This window comes from Platalea leucorodia (genome assembly GCF_965183815.1).
Source record: "Platalea leucorodia genome assembly, chromosome: 5".
In the NCBI taxonomy this organism is placed as follows: domain Eukaryota; kingdom Metazoa; phylum Chordata; class Aves; order Pelecaniformes; family Threskiornithidae; genus Platalea; species Platalea leucorodia.
In genome coordinates, this window is record NC_138827.1 from 2851075 (window position 1) to 2873576 (window position 22502).

General features: G+C 49.6%; 1 protein-coding gene across 6 annotated transcripts in view; it reads left to right on the plus strand.

Annotated features, from left to right (window-relative positions):
* Window positions 1-9712: 9712 nt before the first annotated feature.
* Window positions 9713-22502, plus strand: part of CREBBP (CREB binding lysine acetyltransferase) — a 99794-nt gene continuing 87004 nt past the window's right edge. For 2 of the 6 annotated variants that reach the window (XM_082312995.1, XM_082312997.1), the window contains exon 1: window positions 9713-10216. In XM_082312995.1, coding sequence (XP_082169121.1) covers window positions 10132-10216 — 85 coding nt within the window. In that variant the 5' untranslated portion in view covers window positions 9713-10131. The remainder of the gene's footprint in view (window positions 10217-22502) is intronic. The other 4 variants (XM_082312994.1, XM_082312999.1, XM_082312996.1 and 1 more) reach the window with 3 other exon arrangements.

Below are 22502 nucleotides of genomic sequence, written 5' to 3' on the forward strand. Positions count from 1 at the left end.
GCTGCGCACATCGACAGCCAACCTGTTGAATTCGGCGTTGTAGGAAGTAAGCAGCGTGCGTAAGGTGGACAGGTTGGTTTGAAAAGTTAATCCTGTTATAATTAGAGACAGTGTTGTATCAGCAAAATCACAGAGTCACAAATCAGAGGGCGAGATGACACCAAGACGTAGAGTGCGTCAAGTCTTGCAAGAATGGGACAGGAGTAATATGAATAACAAAAATAATCCAGCCTCATGCTTCAAGGAACGGAGCAATAATCTGAGAGAGCCGGGGGAAGGTTTCCCTCCCGGTCCAGCCGACAACGTGTTTGGCCTTGAGGAACTTCAGGCGAGAAGAATATCATGTCCAATCAAGGACACAAAATCCAAACAAATTAAAATGCATCTGGACTAATGTGCAGCGATGTGCGCGTACGTTAAAAGTGCTTCCTGACCTTTGCAGGGATTGTTTTATACCTTGGAGGATGACATTTTATTACTCTTGCCTTCTACATAATATATCATAGAAAAATATTATTTTGGCTATAAAATTATTCGCCTTCATTTTAAGCCCAGCAATAGTATTTAACTTTCTGATCCTTTTTGAAACTAATTTCCCCAGGCAAATTACATACTGTGCCAGGAGATTCCTTCGGCTTTAAATTTTCCTGCCATTAATGTCACAGAATGGGACATCACAGCTGAGAGGGTGATCATTTTTTTGATAACCTTGAAAGCAACAGAGTAGAGCACCGCGTCGGAATTGCTCTCACACAGGTTTTCCAGTGGAAATTATCCCAGTTTTTCCTGTGCCAATTATCACCGCCACAACAGTCCGCTTTGCTGCCCTGCTCTGATCCCCTTAACCTGAGCTGGAAGCCGTAATGACAACAATTAATTCTATTTTCGCCTGAAGCCATTATTTAGGCACCGTGCAAACACGTGGCGAAAGCTTTTTCTGCTGAAAAAGGTTTTACAGCTGAAGGCCTCGTGCTGTGTTTGGGAGAAATTCTGGACTATATCGACAAAAAGGGTTTGGGTTTGGCTTTACCACGCTCTGCGCTGAGCACCCAGGAGATGCCGGGTGTGATTCAGGCAGCCAACGCCAGTCGGTAGGAGGGAAGCAAGACGCATCCGAGCGGGATGCACGAGAGCCAGACCTTACCCACGGAGCTCTCTGAGAGAACCATGGGGCTAGCGAAATAGTGGAGCCTTCGAACTGGTTGTTGCCGTAACAAGAAAAAATAAGGAATTTGGTTGGAATCAAACTGATGAGAAAAACTCCGTGAGGGGAAGGTTGGTGAAATGATATATTTTGGTCACTTTCTCCTTTCTTACTCCTTTTATTTTCCCAGTTTCGGAGCTAAAAGGTGTTTTGAAAGCTTTGCTCATGCAGCACGGAAATTACGTGTGTTGTTTATCAATTAATTGATCAGTGCTTTCCAAATTCCAAAAGCTGAAACCTCAGGGGTTTTCCGAATACTCACTGAATACCTGTACATGCGAGAGTTCTCCACCTGCAGAAAAGGGCAGTTTTCCACAAACGTGTTATTTGCTAGAAAGAGAGGAAAAAAAGCCATCATCATCCAACTCTACCAGTCGCCTAGAAATGCTGAGAAGATGACCAGCATTCAGTCTTCTTTCTCCTGGAAAATGCAGTTCCTAACTCCGGACCGGAGGGAGGTGTCTCCTCTGCTCAACATCTGCCACTGTAACGCTCTCCTGGTGTCCAGCCCTACGCCACGGCCTGCCTGGTTTGGCCCCAGGTCTCCTGAACCTCAGCTCCTGAGCAGGAGGACCCTCAAGAGACCACCGTGTCCACCCACCCACCCCAAGGCTGGGCCTGGAGCTAGATCTTTCCTGATAGCTGCTTGACCAACGCGGTGATGGGAACCAGACACCCACGGCATGGCTTGGTGGGGTGCTCTTCCAGTGATGTGGGGCTGGGCCACAACAGGTCTCACTTTGAACCAGACAGCACTGAGCTCCGAGCTCCTGTGGAAGTTGCTCTTTTTTTGTCCAAAACAAGGAAAGAACCCTTGTGGAGGAGGAAGAACGAGGCTGGAGACACAAACAGGCGGTTAATGTATTCACCTTGTCAGCCCAGCTCAATGGTTGATGAATATTGAAGAATTTTATACAAATTGGAACTGGTTCAGCAGGACAGTTTTCCAGAGACCCAGCCCAGAAGGGCTTCCTGGTCGCCGCTGGAGGCCCTTCCCTCCACGGGAGGAGAGCGTGGTCCGCAGCCTTGCTCGAAGGCTTGAGGGGGATGAGCACCCCTGTTCCTCTTCGGGGTGAGCTGTGGGAGAGGCAGGCTGGGGGGCTCCCCAAGAAGAGTGATTGTGGGGGGAAACCCAGGCCGGTGGGACAGAGTGATGGCCACCTGCAAAGCTGCTGGGCCTTGAGTGCTGCAGAGGTCTCATGTGCCCTAAGCTAGAGGGGTTTGCACGTGTCCAGCCACAGAACGGTAGCCACCAGGCATTTCCATCACTGGAAGCACCAGCAAATGCAAAATTTAGGTGCCCCAGGAGAAAGGAGAGGGCTGAGCAGAGTCTGCAGATGGGCTGGTGACGAGGTGCTCAGGACAGCAGTAGGGCAGGGAAGTCCCGTGGAGGAGCCGACCATTTCCCTCCAAAGAGCTCAGCTCTGGGATGGCGGTCGGGGTCTGCAGAGGCACAGTGCTGTGGTGCGTTTGCCTTTGGGGCTGGTCTCTGCCCCGAGCGGGCCTGTCGGATGCGTGATGGCACGTGATGGTGCAGCCGCCTCTGAGGCTTTACCGTGCTCTGAGAACTTGGGCAGAGTGAACTCTTGGAGCCTAATGCAGAAGATGATGGACCTGTCTGCCACCTAAAGCCAAAACATTTCACAGAGATGGCTTTTAACCCAGGCAACAGCAAGAGGCTGACACTACGGAGGAGCTTGGGGTTGCTCTCTGGGTGACTCTGGGAGTTCAACAGAGTTCTGATAAGAAATGCAGTTTTTTAACAGCTGTGAGGAGTTGAGGCCAAAGCAAAAGGGTTATGGGGTGGTGGACAAGCCAGGATTAACCCTTGACAAGGTAGGGAGAATTTTCCAGGAATGAAGCTCCTAGAGATAACCAAAGGCCTTGCGCTAAAGCCATAATGACCCCAAGAGTTCCTTTAAAGAAGAGGACTGAGGCAGAGGGACAGGCAAGGCCCAACGGAGCAGGACCAACAGCAGAGCCGTACTGTTGTGGCTACCTCCACCAGCCAGGACAACGGCAGAGCAGGGGAAAAATGCAACCAGTGTCCCCATGGCTTTGCAAAGGCTGAGCAGAATTTTGCAGACGGGTGATGAACAGGATGATGGTGAGACTACGAGCTCAGGCAGAGTTTTCATGGGAACATCAGATTTTGCTGCAGCAAAAAATAAGGACTGTCAGCCGGAACGCAAGGAGGGCATTTCCAAATGTCATCTTAGGTGCTTATGTGGAAGTCACTGCGTGGCTGTGAGCACTGCTACCAATAAAAACAAGAAAGCTATATGCAGAGAGAGAAAAACAGCTGAACTATGAGATTTATGGTAATGAATTTACTTCCTTAAAAGAAGTATGTGGTCTAGCCAAGGAGGTTAATAAATGCTTGGATCGCATTTGATCGAAAGGAGCAATGCTTGGTGTGGTAAAATGTGCTGAGCCCTTGGTCTCCTCTCTGCGACGCCCTCGTGGCAAGAGCAGAGGACAGAGGTGGATGAGGAGGGATCTGAAGACATCTTTCGAGGGACAGGGAATCGCCCAGTCCCCCACCTTGGGGCAGAGGTTCAAAGATGCTAATGTCACTGCTCTGAGATGCATGGAGCGAAGAGAAGGTTAAGAAGAGGTAGAGGCACCAGCTCTGGTGGGAAGGACGAGGTCTTTCTCTGAGATACAAGTTCAGGCAAGAGGTGGATTCTGCGGTGAATGGAGACGGGAGCAGAAGCGGTGCTCACCGCCAGAGCTCACAGCTCAGCACGTTAACTTGGACTGCCACTCATTTGGGATTAAGCTAATGCCGAGCTGTGACCTGCAGCACCTGGAGAGCTTGCAAATGCTCCCTCCTGCTGACTGTGTAAAGGGGGAGGCCAAGCCTTTGATGGGGGGACAAGGCAGGGAGGTGGAAAATGCTGCAATCTTCCTATCTCGAATGGCCAGAGCGTCCCTATGGGCACCCTGCATTTCCATGTGCTGAGGGAAGGGATCTTTCACCATAATCTGCAGGGGAAAAAAAAGTTTCGTGTCTTCATTTTGGTCCGCGTTGGCTGAAACCACCCATAAACCACTAACTGCAACTGCTAAAAGGGAGCTGGCAGACATGAAACTCGCCCAGATTACCCAGATTACTCTTTTATGGATAGAAATACGATTTTCAAACTGACTGTGAGGCTGGGTGAGAGCGGGTGTCAGATGGACAAAACTGTAGCGTAGCAGAGCCCAAAGACAGGCATTTTTCATAGCAGTTTGACTCTTCAAAAGTAAAGCAAATGGACTGTTGTCTCTCAGGCAAAGTGCAAACTATGATTTCTAGAGCAACAAGCCAGGATGAGAGAGTAAAGACAGATTTATACAGATTTTTCATAATAGTTTGTCAGGCATGGCAAAACTACAGGCCAACTCCAGCAAAAGGGCTTCACATTTGGGACGTAAGAAAAAAGGACGACTCGGAGTGACAGATTGGATTATGTCGATGACAGAAGACTACGTGTTTTTCCTGAACTGTTATTCTCACTTCTGTGAGATAGCCTGACTTGTTAAACGGATGATTCCCCTGCATCAGAGTTACGCTAGTAGAAAGGATGGTCTCGACAGACGACGGGCAGGATTTTGAGCAGTTCACAGTAATCTCCATGTTTGCATCCAGTCCCCTCTAGATTCTGTTCAACAAGTAGGTAGGAAATGGTCTAAAAATAATGAATACGTACTGAAAAGGAAAGGAGAATGAGGTCTGACCAGTGTTTAACAGCATGAAATGACAGGATGGCACCTACAAAACATGGCTAGCCACCTGCAGATCCTTTGTTTTGCATAAAATGAAGGAAGGAGACCACTTGGGATGTTCGTTAGGCTCCGTAGCCCAAGGAGCTAAGGGTTTGCAGAAGTGCACAGACATACAGCTAAACACAAAAAACAGCACTGTGATTGCGGTCCCAGGGGTTACCACCACTTCCTGAACACAACAAGAATTCACACATACAATGAGAATCAGAAGCCAGAAACAACAGTTATTTTGCATAAAGTTGCTTCACAATCTCACGAGTGCCGGGTGTGTGTCACCAGAGAGACGCGCTTGGAGGGAGAGGAGGCAGCACCTTCTGCAGCAGCCGGGAGGAGCGGAGGTGAGGGGCGCTGGGCTTGTCTTTTTGCCTGGGGCAGCTTCATTTGGCAGCACCCAGGGATGGGAAGGCAACCAGATGCTGGGACGTAACGTTACCAGGAAAAACAGACTCTCTTATTCCCAATGAGAACTGCTCTGATGATGCCACGGTGACTGCAAGTTACAGGGCAGAGCTCCTCAGGAGTTATTCAAACATTGTTAATTGTTTGGCTGTAAGGTTTTGAGGTCACAAGCTATAGAAATGATACTTCCATGTTTTGGCCAGGGAAGGAAGGTAGGATCTCGGGAACTGTATCTTTAAGCAGCTTAGTTTTGGAGACAGGAAGTCTGGAAATGGGCTGCAGCAGTGCAGATTTTATTATGCAATTTCTCTTGGAACTAGTCCCTGAATAAAGGAGTTATCCATTAAGCACCTGCTTCCCCGTGCCTCCCGAGCACCGCAGATGAAGTCCTCAGGAATCCGTGGAAGGGCTGAACCATCAGCTGGGGGAGCGGGGAGCCGTGCACTGGGGTCCAGACTGGGAATCCTGGGTGCCAGTTTGCAGCAGTAAGGCTCGTTCGCTCGCTATACAGTGTCTTTCAGTCTCCTTTCTTCTCACAAAATCCTCCTACTCCGTTTGAGCTCGTTCTGTGTTTGGCATTACCAGTGGGTGAGGCCATCCGACTCTTGCAATACCAGTACCAAAGGGCCACGGCACCCCGAGCACTGCAGTACTACTAAGCCTTTTGGGTATTTAATCATAGCCCTGTTTGCAGGGGCGGTGGGTAACAGTCAAGGTCTTCCTCTCCCTCCTGCCATTAACCCAGTGCTGTTCTGATCCCATGGCAGGGGGCAACTGTGGCCATCCTAAGGGCACATCGTGCCACGGAGAAGCTGCAGGACACAGCAGCAATAGGATTCTCCTCCTCCCCTGCTGCCCGAGGTATAAAGCTGTGGGACCGCTCAGGTTCCGTCCCCGGTGGTTGACCTCCATCCTGACTTCATGTCAGGGCTGCAGAGTCATTACAGCAGCAGGGAAGAGGCTCATAAAGGGAAGGAAAATGCTATGGGGGTCTCCTGGCATCAGCTGCTCCAGCAAATCCTTCGTTTCCAAGAGCGCAAGTGATGTAATGGGCAAGGCAAGCGCAAAAAGTTGTCCAAGCTGCAGTTCAAAATGCACTGAGCAAACTTATTAAAAAGTTGAAGCAGCGGATATCAAAGGGCACTGCTGTCCTCGGTTGTGCCTGACAATCTGACCAGATTTCCACCCCCCCACCTCCAACAGCAAAACATTTTCATAGAATCATGGAACCACAGAGCGCTTTGGGCTGGCAGGGCCCTTCCCAGGCCATCCCGTCCATCCCCCTGCCAGGGGCAGGGACAGCTTCACCCAGATCAGGGTGCTCAGAGCCCCGGCCAGCCTGGCCTTGAAGGTTGCCAGGGATGGGGCATCTCCCACCGCTCTGGGCAACCCCTGCCAGTGCCTCACCACCCTCAGCGTAAACAATTTCTTCCTTCTATCCAGTCTGCATCTCCCCTCCTTCACTTTCAAACCCTCCCCCCGTGTCCTGTCGCTGCAGGCCCTGCTAAAAAGCCTGTCCCCCCCTTTCTTGTCGGCCCCCTTTAAGCACGGCAAGGCCGCAGTGAGGTCTCCCCGCAGCCCCCTCCTCCCCAGGCTGAACCCCCCCAGCTCTCAGCCTGCCCTCACAGCAGAGCTGGGCCACCCTCGGAGCATTTCGGTGGCCCTCAACCATTTTTGTTTCCCTCAACCTAAACTGGGGCAAATGCCTTCTATCACAGTAAAACGTTGCTGGACAAAAGCTGTTGCTCTCATGTCTGGAGCTGCTGTGAGACACCGAACCCTGTCCCACACTGAGCCATCCTAAAACAGACGGGAACTCGCTGCTTTGGAAGGAAATTAAGGCAGCCATAACGAGCGTACGCTTACTTGTGTAGCTAATGAGTAATATAGTGATAGGAGCAGAGGCCTGTAAGAGACCTCCAGCGTGATTACAGCCAGACCTCAGCAAGGACAGGCACCATGTAAATAAATACAGAATTTGCAAGTAAATGTAATGAAATGCATGTAAATGTAGAAGTAAATGTAATGAATTCGAGTTTTGCAGTAAACAAAAGCCAGACTCGCTCTTTGCAAAAGAAGGTGTGACTATTAAACCAATAAAACATTGCCGATATTAATCCATCCTGGCTTATGGACTTCATCAACACATCCTCAGGGTTGTCTCAGTGCCCTTCTCCAGCCTGTCCTTGGCTGGTCCTCGGGGACGTAGTGACACGTAGGCGATGAAAACAGCCCCGAGCAACCAGTTTGGGTACGAGGAGCTCTGCTGCCACATTGGCATGTCACCGGGGCTTATACGACCTGCTTCTCAGGTTGGGAACCAGTATGGAAATCCATGGAAGTATATGAGCTCCAGTCCTATAAACCTGTTTCGGGCTGGGGAAGTCTGTCTAGACAGAGAACAAGGCATTTGTAAAGCAAGGCTGGCTCCGATCAGCTCAGGTTGGATGTCTCCCTCACATGCGGCTGCGCCGGCCGACGCGGTGGGGCAAAGCCCCACCGCGTCGGCCGGCGCAGCCGCACGTGAAGGGTGAAGGAGCAGGGGAAAGCTGAGCCCATGGGTGTGCAGAAAGCAGGGGGAGAAGCCCATCAGCCAGGCCACAGCAACCCCTCGCAGGGTGAATGTGGGTGCAGGCACAGGCGGGCGTGAGGAGGCTGCTGCATAGGTTTCGGTAGGAAGGCAGGAGGAGGCAGAGAGGAGGACACAAGCACCCCATGGCCGAGCGTCGCCCCCAGGCCCTGGCTGGGTGTCACCCGCTGAGCTCAGCGCTCACAGGGGGCTGGTATGGCCGCTCCGGACTGTGTCAGGGTCTTGCTGCGCCTCGGCCCTGGGGGAACTGGGGGGTCTGAGGGGGGACCTTGGGTGGGGATGCCATGAGGGGGACGTTGAGAGGGGAGATTTGTGGCGGGAATGAGAGGGGAGACTGTGAGGGGCTGAGGGGAGACTGAGAGGGGACGCTGTGAGGGGACGTGGAGAGGGGACATTTGCGGCGGGACTGAGAGGGGGGACTGGGGGACTGAGGGGAGGGTAGTGTGGGGGGTGACACTGAGAGGGGACGCTGTGAGGGGATGTCAAGAAGGGAGATTTGTGGCGGGAATGAGAGGGGAGACTGTGAGGGGCTGAGGGGAGACTGAGAGGGGACGCTGTGAGGGGACGTGGAGAGGGGACATTTGCGGTGGGACTGAGAGACTATGGGGGGCTGAGGGGACACTGTGAGGGGACGTGGAGAGGGGACATTTGCAGCGGGACTGAGGGGGGAGACTGTGGGGAGGATAACGTGGGGGGCGACTGTGAGGGGACTGAGAGGGGACGCTGTGAGGGGATATTGAGAGGGGAGATTCATGGCGGGAATGAGAGGGGAGACTGCGGGGGAATGAGGGGAGGACAGTGCGGGGGCGACTGAGAGGGGACGCTGAGAAGGGAGATTTGCGGTGGGACTGAGAGACTACGGGGGGCTGAGGGGAGGATGACTGAGGGGGGAGCGAGGGGACGCTGTGAGGGGGACGTGGAGAGAGGACATCCACGGCGGGACTGAGAGATTGCGGGAGGCACTGCGGGAGGCGACTGCGAGGGGACCGAGGGAGGACACCGCGAAGGGGCGGCTGCGGGGGGAAACCCTGACAGGGGCGAGACTGAGGTGAGCGACTGAGGGCAACCGAGGGGGGTCCCTGAGGGGGGAACGAGCGCAGGGCGACAGCGGGGCGGGGACCGCCCCCCCCCCCGTCCCCTCGGCGGATCAACTGAGGACGATCTCGTCTTTTTCCGGCGCCGCTCGCGCCTTTCCGGCGTCGGCGGAGGCGGGAGGGGAAGGGGGGCGTGGCCCGTGCGCGGTGACGCAAGGCGCAGGCCCCGCCCCGTCCCCGCCCCCATGGTCTCTGGAAAAGAGAAGAGAAAAAAAAACTTTTTTTTTTAATTGAGGAATCAACAGCCGCCATCTTGTTGCGGAGCCGGAGCGCGGCGCGATCGGAGCGGGGCCGGGCCGGGCCGGGCCGGGGCAGCGGGGCCGCCCGCCGGGGACACGGGCAACCGCGGGGAGCGCCGCCGACGGCCAGAGGGGCTCGGGGCAGCGGGGCAGAACCGGCCGGAACCAACCCAGCGCCGCCGCCGGGACCGGGAACCGCCGCCGCCGCCGCGCCGCGCTCATTGTTTTGGGGCGTTTTTTGGGTGTTTTCGGGTTTTTGCCGGGTTTTTGTGGTTTTTCGAATTTTTTTTTCTTTTTACCCCCTTCCCACCTCTTTTTTTTTTTTTTTTTTTTTTGCCCCCCGCCCCCCCCTCCCCCCCCCCCCCCCCCCCACCTCGGCCGGGGGCGGCGGGCGGGGGCCGCCGCGGGGCCGGGGCGAAGCAGCCCGGGCGCGGAGGGGAGGGGACGGGGCGAGGTGGAGGGGAGCGCGGGGGGGGGGCGCTATGCTCCCCCAGTGACTGACTGAGCCGCCATCCGGGCACCTCCTCGGCGGCGGCGGCGGCGGCGGCGGCCGGGCGGGGGGGAAAGAGGGGCCGGGAGGAGCGAGGCCGGCAGGGAGGGGGCGCTGGGCTCTTCCCCACCCCGCCCCGAACCCTCCTCCCCTGCGGCCTGCTGCGGCGGCGGCCCGGCCCGGGTATGGGGGAACGGGGGCCGCCGCCGGTCGGGCACTGAGCGGCGCTGTTGTTCGACGGTGGGTTCCCCCCTTTGGAGGAACGGAGAGAAGAGAGAGAGAGCTTCACCCCTTCGCCTCAAGACTCTTCAACGATTACCGGCTCGGCGGCCTCTCCTCGGACCATGGCGGAGAACTTACTCGACGGGCCGCCCAACCCTAAGCGAGCCAAGCTCAACTCGCCGGGCTTCTCCGCCAGCGATAGCACAGGTAAGGCCTGCGGGGGCGGGCGGGCCTCACCGGCGGTTCCCCCCCCCCCCCCCCTTCCCTTCCCCTTCCCTCCGGCGGGCGGTCGGGCCCGACCGCCCGCCGGAGGGAAGGGGAAGGGAAGGGGGGGGGGAACCGCCCGCCTTGCCTCGGTTCCCGGCGGGGGTGGGAACCGGCCTGGCGAGGTGCCGGGAAAAACGGGGCGGGGGGGGGGGGGGGGAAGGATCCCTCCCGGAGCGGTTGGGCCTCCTCCAGTCGAAGTTACCGGGCGGAACCCATACACCAAGTACCGTCCCGGCTATAAATAGCGGTTAGAAAAGACGGGTAAAGGCCGTCTGAGTTGAATTTCCCATTCCCTTTCTTTTTATCATCGACCACCGCTTCGTTTTAACGGTGAAGGGATGGAGGGATCCGCCTCGGCTTGGATGCTGGGGGTGTCCAGGTGAGCGGGCTTCAGGGAAGGAGGAGAACCCAGCCAGCAGAAACACCGACCGCCCTGCTTCTCCAACGGGTGGTCAGGGTTTCTGTATCTACTCCTTAAAACCCATCTCTCCCCCACAACTAAAAGCCCCATGCAGGCAGCCTCTTCCTCTGTGCCCCTGTGTGCGACACACTACGGAATAAAAACTCCCTAAGAGCGTATTAATATCTTGCTTTTTTTATCCTCCCACCTGTCACCCTGCTTTAAGGCGCTCGGCTCGACCTGTTCCGAGCATTTTTTTCCTTAAAAACCGAATAATTTCCAGATAATAATTGAAGTTGCAGGCTTGCTCGTGTGATGAAATGCCCACCAGGCTGGCAGTCGCTGCCACTTGCCTGTGTGTCGCCTGGTGTCTTTGGCGTGCTTTTTTTTCAGTTGCAGTGGGCTTGTAGGTAATAAAACGCATCGAAATTTTTCATTTCCAGCAAGCCCGTGCCCGTTGTAAATATGCACGTGTGTGCACAAGAGCATGTGTGAGTGTACTGACATCTTTCAGTGTTCCAACTGTTTTAATCACTGAAACAGTGGTTTTATAGGGACAAGAAGTGTGTTGGACTTGCATTTCTGTTTTCAGAGATTAATGAATCTTGTTGAAGGGACGGTGATAAGTTAATCATGCTATGCCTGCTGTGTTTTTATAGGCTGAAAAAATGATTACTATAATTGAGCTGATAAATTCTTTGGGGTTTTTTGGTTTGCTTAATCTGCATTTGGCAGTAGCTTATAGATGCTTCAGTCCTTTTGTTGTTGGTTTTTTTTTTTATGGAATCTTTTTCTTCTCAGCCTACAAATAAATGAAACATGCCAAAAAGAAACCGTATTGAGACTAAGAATTGGCAGAGAGTATCTAGGTGAGGTCTTGTGATTGAACTACTTTAATCCCTTCCGTGAAAGCGACGGAATATCATACGGAAGGCTGATAGGCAAGTTGCTACGAAATGCGCCACAGTAACTCAGAGAAAGCACGGTTTTTCTTTAATTCTTCAGCTAGACGTTTTAGACTCTACTAGTAGCCAGTGAAAGATGTTTGAAGCGGTGTTTTTTTTTTCTTTCTTTCTTTTTTGAAGTTCACTTGGTCTGTTCTGGAATGCTTCAGCCATAATTACGTCCTGTTCAGCAAGTTCTAATGTGTCTCGGTGAGCTCTGTGCAGGGCTAGATATGTAAACTCTAGCATCTGCATAAAGTTTTGCACGGCTGAGGGGGCCTTTGGTCACCAGGGACGGCAAAACCCAGGTTGTATTTTGAACAAGTAGGACTGTGTCCGTAGCGTTTTGTCGTCATCCCGGTGTTCTTCAGGCAAAAATAACCTCTCTGCTTGAGAGTGCAGGTGATGTTTGTGCGCTTAGAAGTGCTTTTTTAAAAAACCCAACTCTGTAGCTTTGTTGCCAGCAGCTAATGCTGCTTGTTGAAAGATTGCTGAACGTTTCTATGCATTGTAGCAGGCGATACAAATAGTTTGAGTAGCAATTGCTGTCAAATACCTGTCTCTGAACCTAAACCAGGCTGCTGTCTTGCACTGAGGCTGAAATGAAAAAGTTATGTTGCAACCTGGAAAGTTGCCTTTGTGACCAGAGGTGCTTGGGTAGATGGGTTTGAGGCTTGCGCCCTGAATGGGCAGTAAGTTGTGTATTGGATAACTGAATTGTAATTGCAGTCTTAAACCCGCGCTGTTTGATGCTGCAGCTTGCCTGAGTGGGACGTGCTTTAAAAGACGTTGCGTTAGGCCCGGTTGTGCAGTTCTGTTGCTGAACGGTCAGGCTCCGAGCCTGCAAATGCTTGTAACCGAGCGTCGCGGTGCGATGGCGAAGGGCCTGATGGCAGGCCTGAACGTTCGGCAGAAAGCAACTGCTCGTTCTTGTTTATATTTCACTTTACGCTTTGATGCGGTGATGTTAAGCAACTCCTTTTGTCAGGGTAAATTTTAGCTGCCTTTAATCTTTCTGATAAAAATAGCGCCTCAGCTTACCAGCGCGAAGTTTGTGCAATTGAAATTGGTCTACTTACGTTCTGAAAAATATGACCTTTGCTGTTAAACTTAGGCAGCTAAATCAAATGTGCGGTCCCAGAGAAGGGAGTAGAGGTGAAGAAATAACAGAAATGTGTACTGTCACCATCGTTAAGTTTCACGATAGTCCCGTTTCACAGTCGCCCATTGCTCTTCGTATTAATAACGAAGGTTAAGACTTGTGGCTGTTAACTTTGCTTGCCAATGCTGCGCAGTATTGAACAAGCTGACTCCGATGGTAAAATATCCATGGGAAAGATTTTTCCTTGTCTAGCCAGGTAGGAGTAGTGCTTTTGTCTAATTACCACTTTATTAGGTACATGGTATTTTTCATACCTAAGCATTTGTTTCTTCTACAACTGTTACGAGGCATTCTCATCTAGCCTGCCACAGAATAAACAAGGCACTCGTACAAAAAGTAGAATTACAGTAACTTTGGTCACGGCAGCGTATTATTTTAAGGTTGAGCGTCGTGATTACTTTGTACGTTGCTGGCATCGGTCCTTCGGCAGAATATACAGCGACCTGGCAGCGTTCCTGAGTTGGTCTTGGTCTGAACTCTGCACACAGATTGTGAACACGGTGCTTGAATGGAGCAGCAGCAAAGCTGGCGTTCTTCAGGTGCCCCTTCCCTGTGGTTTGCAGGTAGCTGGGTGGTGGCCTGCGTTGCGTTGCAAGTAAGGCCTCTCTCTGCATTTGGTACGTACCCTGCAGCCTTCTGCTGTGCTATGCTAGTTCCAGAAATGACAAATCATAATTTGGGCCAAAGCAGAGGGTGTCCTTAACTGCGTTATGAGTTAATGAATTCCTAAAGTAGGTAAAGTTGGAAAGAAGGTGAGATGAGCGGCTTCGAAAGTCCATCAGAGCTGGATTTTCACCTCATACTTTCTCATGTGTGTGGTTTGTTTTTTTTTTTACCTTCCACAACTTCAGATCATAAACAGATTAAGCAGTATGGCTGCTGCTGCAAAAGCTGCAGGCTGAGATCTCTGGTAATTCACGTTCGCTTTACAGCCCAGTGTGTTGGCATCGCAGTATTTTAAAATTGGGGAAAGACTGGCCTTTTCACACGTTCCTTTGTACGTGCCGAGATAAGCAGACCTCTGGCTAACTCCCAGCGAGCTACGGAACTTCGCAGAAGGGAGTTTGTGGTGATATGCAGCCTGATTTGATCTTACTCTCCTGCCAAAAAAACAGAGAGGTGTATTTCAGTGGATTTTAGTTTTTTAGTTTTGAAAGAGGTGTGGACTACCTTTAAAACAAAGTAGCTTAAGGAGAGACAGCGAGGCTTTCTAAGCTTGTGTTCACATACTTAGCTGAGACTTCAAATGGACTGACGTCTTGGTGATCGAAAACCAGATTTTGTGCGCGTGAAAGCGTTAGTAGGTATGTTTTAGAAGGGTTCATTCCTGCATAGTTGAAAAGTTTTGTGGGAGCCTGTTCAATCGGTCTGCTCTTGTTTTATATGGTATGTGCAGAACTTGGGTGTCATTTGTGCGCTGTGGCAGTAAGAATTGCTTTTATACGGATGCTTTCTCCATCTCTCCCTGGAATAAGGAAAAAAGGATAATTCCATTAAGTGAACAGACTTGGATTTATAAGCAGAAAATCGGGGGAAGAAATGCTTCTTCTGAAAAGACGTAGGTGAAGAAGCGTGTGTAGTTGTAATTATTTCACGGGAATGTCCTTTGTTTTGTCGTACTCGCACCATAACTAGCTGGGATGGGAAAAAATGCAGTGCGATATTTCATGGCTATATTGTTCCTTAAGACTTCCCGTATACGCGCAGCGATGGGGGTGGTGGGTGGGAGATGACGATGCCACGCAAAAATGTTTACGTCGATCTGTGTTAAGTTTGATCCAAGCTGAATCTTTTTTTGCACCTCAAGTGACTGACCTGCATAACTTTGTGCCCGCAGTTGTAATCTGGGGCAGGAGATTTGCAAGATTAGAAATTGGCTCCTTTATGGAGACTCTAGCGCAGCTAGAGTTCATTCAAGAAGCATTGCTGATAGCAGGTTATGCTATACTTTCTCACTGTTGAGGGTTTTTTTTATAGATTTTTCCAAGGAGTTTGACACTAACATCTGTGTGAGATGAAAAGTTGAGCAGATGATCTACCGGCCTGATTTTACGTGACAGTCCGCAGTCCTACAGTCAGGCCCCTGCCTTTTTCTTTAAAATTCATACTTTGAGTGATAATTGCGTATGTACTTGGGAGTTTATCAAATTGATTCCTCCCCGCCCCCGACTTAAAATTAATGTGGTAAATGCGGTCTTGTGCTGTGGCGTAGAGCTCCTGGAGAAGCCCTGCCAACAGCAGGGAGGAGTAAAGGCTGTGCTCGGGGGGTCAGTCTTTGTTGTACCCCAGAGATCTCTTGATAGCTTGTGAAATGATTCCCAGTTTTCGGTTGCAGATTATTCACTTTCTGTTCTGGCTGAACATTCCTTGGAGTCATAGTCCAGTGCCATTAATTATTTCTACAGCAACATGCTGTGTTTCACTACTATACTTCACGTTAAAAAATTCCACCTATTCTTGGGCGGTCATTTTTATTGGAGATTTTGCTCTCTGTTGTCACCTGCTAATAGAGACGAACGCGAACAAAAATCTCGCTCTGTTAGCAAAGTACGGCAGGTTAAGGTGAAATCGGGCTGGAGGGGGTAGTTGAAAAACAGGATTTGAAAAATTGTGGGGTTTGTTCTTATACAGCGAAAAAGCATGTGGGACAGCTTAGAAACCTGACACTTCCATCCTAATTTGGTTTACACTTTCAAGAATTTTTGCTTTGTAAATCTTCCTTTTAACATATGTTATGTTTTCCATCTGCCTTCTCAGATGTCTAAGATGCAGAGAGAACCTACATCTTTTATTTGGAAAACTCTGTTTAATAGAAATGCCTCAACAAATATCAAGTATTGTGCAGAAGCATAGTGTGAATCAAAAGAAAACTGAAACTTTTATTATCACCGGTAATTCGCAATCATAACTCAGAATCTAAATCTCTTAACGTATACTCTTCAGAAGCTTCACTTCATCTTGCCTTTCCTCTTTTCTTATTCACCACCATTGAGAAATAAGGATCGTATTTGGAACATTGGATAGATACAGTATCTTTGATTTGCAGTAACTTCGTGTGTGTGTGTGTGTATATATTTTTATTTTTTACATACCGAAGGCTGTAAAATAATCTCCTGTTTCTCTGAGGGTCATCTTTAATGCTGTGGGAACTTCCTCAGGAAGACAGCGTTGTCAAAATGAGTTGCTCTTTCTAGGTGACGTGCCTCCCAGTCTCGCAGGTAGACGTTATTTCGTTGCCGCTGTTGGACGTCTCTGAGGCAGACATGGGAGCTAGCTACTTTCTGTCGCACGGTGAGAGGGGAAAATGGAATATTAGGTTGCAACCCCTGTGTGTGTGTGTGTCACCCGAAGAGCACGAGCTTCTCTCTCGCTCTGCCCAACTCGACCGCTGCCGGTACTTTGCTAGCTGTTTTAGTGGGTGTTGTTGATGACATAGCCTCTGTGTCATCTCCTGTGTAGTTTCATCTAATGGAGCAAAGAAACATGGAAATTACCAAGAGAGTTTGAAGTCCATAAGTACCGAATGTAAATCTGTTTTGTAGTAGTTGTGAAGTTTTTTCCTAAGGTTCATAAACTCCTTTAAGGAAAGTATTAACGAGAATGATTCAGAACAGCCTCATCTCACTAAAATTAATGCTTTAAAGTAAAATAGATTTGTGAGGGCATTGGTTTTTCTGTATTCAGTCAGTTACGGTTGGAAGCTTTTTTAGAGTGAAATATATAAAAATCATTAGTTTTAAGCACGTCTGCTGTTGCTTCCTTACGCACGTTTGGTTTATTTTGTGTTGTATGTTCTTGCACGGCTGAATTTGAGTTGCCAAGCAAGTAACCCTTCACTTATAATTTGGTATCAGAAATAGGGAGGAAAAAGGGGCATTAAAACAAAGAGAATGGAAACACGCTTTTTGCAGCTATTACACATCGTAAAGGAGACGGAAAACTCGCCTGTTTCCTAGTAGTCTTGTATAACGCTTTTTTTGTTTGTTTGTTTTATAATATTATTTCAAGTGCATATTAATCATTGCTATTTTAGTCTTCGCAGAACAGGCCTGTTCTGTGCTTCTGTTACAGAAGGTGCGTAAAGGTGGGAACGTTCAGAGGACTTGTGTAGCTGAAGGGAGTGTTTGAAGCAGCCTGACCCAGAAGGCAAGACTGAGCGTGGAGTTCTTGCCACCCATGCTGTCAGTCATTGTGGGGAGGATGGAGGACTGAACAAATTAAAATCTGAAACACCTTGTGTTGACCTGTGTGTTTAAGAGGAAGCCTATGGCCAGAGAAGGTCACAGTTTGAGTTTGTTTGTTAAGATAATTCCCGTCTTTGTACGTTATCTGCTGATTTTTTTTTCCAGATGTGCAGTGAGGGCGGCGCAGCCTTAACGTGAAGCAGTGGAGCTGTCAGTTGTGTGAGCTAACCGAAGGCGTTCGTATGCAAACGCTCCATTTTGGTACAGACCATGCGTTTCATGCTGCCTTAAGCAAGTGCCCTCTATTAATTACCGGATTTTCAGATGATTCCTCTTTAAAGGGTCATCCCGAAGTTAAATGTTTTGTCAGCTGTTAAAACAGGGCAACAGAAAAGATGTGTGTGTTTGTGATAGGATGAGGAGGAGCTCTTGCTTCCGTTAGTGTGCTCCAAGAACCTTCAAATATTTAATCTTCATCAGGATGATCTTGTGAATGAGAAGCTGGTGTTACCAGTGCGGTGGTCTCCCAGTCTGTGGGCAGATTGCCTGCCTCCTCTTCCTTCTGTCCAGCTTTCTGCTCTTACGGCAAAGAAAATTACCGAAGCCTTTTGGTCAGGAAGCGTGTGTAGCCCGCTTGCCACGTGCAGTGTGACAAGAGTCATGTCCGTGTTGTTGATGCTACTGGGTAGGATTTAAAGTTACTCGCAAGAGCAGACACAGCAGTAGGGTCAAAATAGCGACGATACCTTGGGCAACATGTAAGAGGAAGAATGGTTATGGAGAGGCTGTGTAAGGATCAGAGGAAAGCAAAGTCAATCCATCATTTGCCATCCGATGCTTCCAAGAACAGACCAGAGCGAGCACTCTTGTTGGGCTGCTTCTGCCACACGTTTTGGGGGTTATTTTGGTTTTGTTCCCCTCTGGCATGTGGGAAGAGATGAGAGCCTAGCTTCTTATCTGAATGCATTTTTCGTATTTGTTTCTGTATATTAACTTCGGTACCAGGTGCATTTAACGTGCCCTTTTATACTACTTTGTTTTTAATAGCGGAACATTCAAGTAATCTGTGGGGTTTTGGTTTTGTTTTTTTAGTGGAAGGGTAGTAGAAGTAGATCTGAAAACGGGGATTATTCCTGAAAGAAGTGAGTATCTTAGTTTTTTCTGGGCCTTCAACACAAATTGTGTTTTCGTTATGAGCACAGCAGGAGAGAGATGGCGGAGACAATTTGGATAAGTACAGTAGAGAGAAACTTGAGGTTATGGCATGGTGATACACAACGTGCAAGTGGAAAGAGAGGCTAGGAACTACGCTCGGTGTAATCAAGGATCTCAGTTTATACTGTTCTCTTTTCAGGGAGGTGAGAAAGAAGCTGGGGACAGAACAGTTGGTCTTCCCTGTGTCAGGTAGCTGTTGTTATCGCACACATGAGTTGTGGTATAGGGGATATAGATACGTGCATTTTCCCCATCCTGACTTGTATGTCTGGTGTCCGAGCTGGTGTCAGGAGCATTTTTAAAACTGAATCAATAATACTGGTAGTATTGCAGTAGAGGTTAGAAGAGAACCGATGCTTTTTCATTAGCTTCTTGATTTGTTTGCTCTGTGTAACGAGCTTCAGTTTTGAAAAGTCACTTAGTTGCTGAAGTCTTACAAAAATGGATTGGGGGAGATTTTAGGAGCTTGAAGCTACTTTAACTTAAGATTAACTAGATTCTAAGCTGATAGTGTCCCTTTTGGTTATTGGGATGCACAAAACGCATCTAATTTAATTGATTTTAGGAACTGTGTGGCTGCTTAGTTGCATGTCTGTACCCTGAACGGTATTCATCTTGTGGAGAATCATGCTTTGCCAGAAGGCAAGTTGCAAAGGGAGTGTGGTAGAACGAATGCCTCCTTCTCAATCTCCCTATCCCTAAAATCCCAGCCACAGGAAAGCAAGAGAAGGGAAGCGTTACACCCATTGTCAAGAAAAGCTAAAAGGACAATACAGGCAACTACAGACGGGTCAGCCTCCCTTCCATCACCGGGAAGATCACGGAGGAGCTGGAGCGAATTTAGTGAAGGGCTGCCAAGGAGGTCGGGGGGCTGGAGCACTTGCCCTTGGAGAAGAGGCTGAGGGGCTGGGCTGCAGAGCTCCTGATGTCCCTTCCGACCTGAGTGACTGTGAGCCTGTAAGCAAGAGAGCACTGTGTTAATTATTCTAATGAGTTTCCTAGAGGCAAGTGCCTAGAATGCCTAAAGGAGAGGCTCGTTTCTGTGTATCGATATTACTTGAATTTTGACCAGGCCGCTGACTTAGGAATGAGCAAACCAGACTCTGTTTCTTTCTCATCCTAAATGCAAGTAGTTCAAAAGATCGGGCAGGAAGAAATTCAGTTAAATACCCACATCTCTTATAATGCAAGCCATAACTTGTTGGGACTCATCCAGATGCCTGCTACTGGATCTCTCATTTCCCCCTCGCCCTCCTCCACCCAGCCTTTAGGGTCTCCTTGGCCCAGCCAGGTCCCTCGTCGCTGTCTTTCTCAACCTGCTTGTTAAACATCATGTTCTGAAAAAGTGATGCTCTTCTGAAAGTCAAGGTCAGAGGCACATCAGTTTGCAATCTTTCTGTGTGTCTCGTTAGGTTAAGCTGCTAATGTAAAGTTTCCTTACTGGAAATTTTATTTTTTCTATGAATACGTTGTTTAATTGCTCTAAAACATTAAATGTGCTAATTGTCTTTTATGAAACAATAAATTATAGAATCCTCAAACCTCAAGAGGAGGTTGGAGTGGATGTGGTAATTGCTGACTGCACCAAACAGTATGGCTATTGAGTTGAGTTACCTGACATTGAATTTTAGGGAATGGCTGGAGCTCTGAACTGTTGCGGCTTTGTCTGCTGGGGTCTGGCATGATTGAAAGAAGCTTTACAAAATAAAATTGGGCTCACTGAAATGTAACAGCTATGTTGGCATGAAAGAGAGGCATGGTGAAAATACTGCTTGTGTACTGGCACTGCAGTGCGACGTCAGTGTCTGCTCCGTGGATGGGCAGTCAAAGTTTGGGACAGAAAAGCTCCCAATGACGTTTCAAGTGGAAATTATGCTATTAAAAAATGAAACTGAATTTGGTAGTTCTTCACCTGCTTGCTGTGCGATATGTTTGAGATAATAAATCACAGAAAGAAGTACCTTGGTATGTTTGTCACCTCTCCAGGCTGAGCTCAACGGAAAAAATTGGTGACATTGAAACAAGTTAATTGATTGAATATGTATATTAAGAAAAAATCTCCTGATAACAGTTGCAAGTAGTCATACAGATGAAAATGTTCTGCCTGAGAACACAGCACAGGTTTTGTTGGTTTTTTTCCTTCTGAGAAGGCTTGGAAGGAAACAGAACATCTTTTTTTATTCTGGTTGCTGAAAGTGTCGTCCAGGAAGGCAGAAAACTGTGACATTTAAGCTCATAAAACTGAAATTAGGAGAGAGTGTGTCTCAAGTGTGGTTATCTTCTATGTGTGAAAATAGCTGCTCAAAGAACGCAAAATTCTCAAATTGGAAAAGGAGCCCTTTGGAAAGAGTGGGGGTGTTGTAGTTGCCTAGTGCTTCTCCCAGCCTTCTGAAAGACATGTTATCTCTGGCTTTTGGCTCTCTCCTGTTAAGAGGCTGTTTGGCTTTATATAATAGAGATAATGAAAGGTGCGAGGTTTAGGATTGGAAATGCCGTGTGAGAGGTGAGACGCTACGAGGTGGGTCTCTGCAGCCTTAGTCAGCTCTACTGCTTCTTGAGCACTGAAATCAGACGTATGTGCCGCCTTAGTTAAGGGAATTCTCTTTTAAAATAAAGACCCCTCTTTCTGTTCTGTTGTATAGAATCACAGAATCGTTAAGGTTGGAAAAGACCCTTAAGATCATCGAGTCCAACCGTTAACCCAGCACTGCCAAGCCCACCACTAAACCCTGTCCCTCAGCACCACATCTCCCCGGCTTTTAAATCCCCCCAGGGATGGGGACTCAGCCCCTGCCCTGGGCAGCCTGGGCCAGGCCCTGACAGCCCTTTGGGGGAAGAAGTTTTTCCCAATACCCAACCCAACCCTGCCCTGGCGCAGCTTGAGGCTGTTCCCTCTCATCCCATCGCTTGTTCCTGGGGAGCAGAGACCGACCCCCCCGGCTCCAGCCTCCTTTCAGGCCGTTGCAGAGAGCGAGGAGGGCTCCCCTCAGCCTCCTCTTCTCCAGGCTGAGCCCCCCCAGCTCCCCCAGCCGCTCCTCCCCAGCCTTGTGCTCCAGCCCCTGCCCCAGCCTCGCTGCCCTGCTCTGGCCACGCTCCAGCCCCTCCATGGCCGCCTTGGGGTGCGGGGCCCAGCGCTGAGCACAGCATTCGAGGGGCGGCCTCACCAGTGCCCAGCACAGGGGCACCATCACCTCCCTGCTCCTGCTGGCCACACCGTGCCTGATACAGGCCAGGATGCCATTGGCCCTCTTGGCCACCTGGGCACCCTGCTGGCTCATGTTCAGCGGCTGTCGACCAGCACCCCCAGGCCCTTTCCCGCCGGGCAGCTCCCAGCCGTTCCTCCCCACGCCTGCAGCGGTGCCTGGGGTTGCTGTGCCCCCAGGGCAGGACACGGCCCTGAGCCTTGCTGACCCTCACCCCGTGGCCTGGGCCCATCGCCCCAGCCTGGCCAGGTCCCTCTGCAGAGCCTCCTGCCCTCCAGCAGATCGACACTCCCACCCAACTGGGTGTCATCTGCAAAGTGACTGAGGGTGCCCTCGATCCCCTCGTCCAGATCGTTGATAACGACATTAAACAGAACTGGCCCCAATACCGAGCCCTGGGGAACACCACTGGTGACCGACCAGTTGCCAACTGGATTTGACTTCATTCACCACAACCCTTCGGGGCCGGCCACCCAGCGAGTGTTTTAGTCAGCGAAGAGTACGCCCATTCAAGGTAGGTCAGCGTGCTGGGTAGGCAGCAGGTTTGAGAGATGGAGCAGGTACAAAGCTTGGTAATTGGAGTGGGACTCCTCAGTGTAGCTATTTTTTGAGCATTGCTTCAGATAGCTGTATGTAAAGGCAAAGGCGTCTGTTGATTTTTTTTTGTTGTTGTTTTTTAGACTTTTGGTAGCTGCCATTGACTTTGAGAAATAGTTGAAGCATTGAGAATGGGATCAGTACACTCATGAGGATGAGGGGACTGAGGTTACTTTTCATTTTGCTACCAGTAGAAATGGGCCACATTCTTACGGCAGATTTTAATACATGTATAAATATATTTATTATTTTTGTAACTGCCAACACAACCTTGTCTTTATGGATTTGTTGCAGACATGCTCAAGTAGACTTTTGTTTTCTTTTGTATTTTATAACTGCTGTAAAATGTGCCTTGTGTTGATGTTTTTAACGTACAAGACTCTCATTAAAATATAAAAGCAGGAAGATTAATCATTGCCTGAACATGTGAATACTCAAGTGAATTTTTACATGGCTGCTGTGCTAAGCTGTTTACCTGCTTTTTATTTTCCTGCTGGCAGAGCTGTAAACTTTCCGTGCCT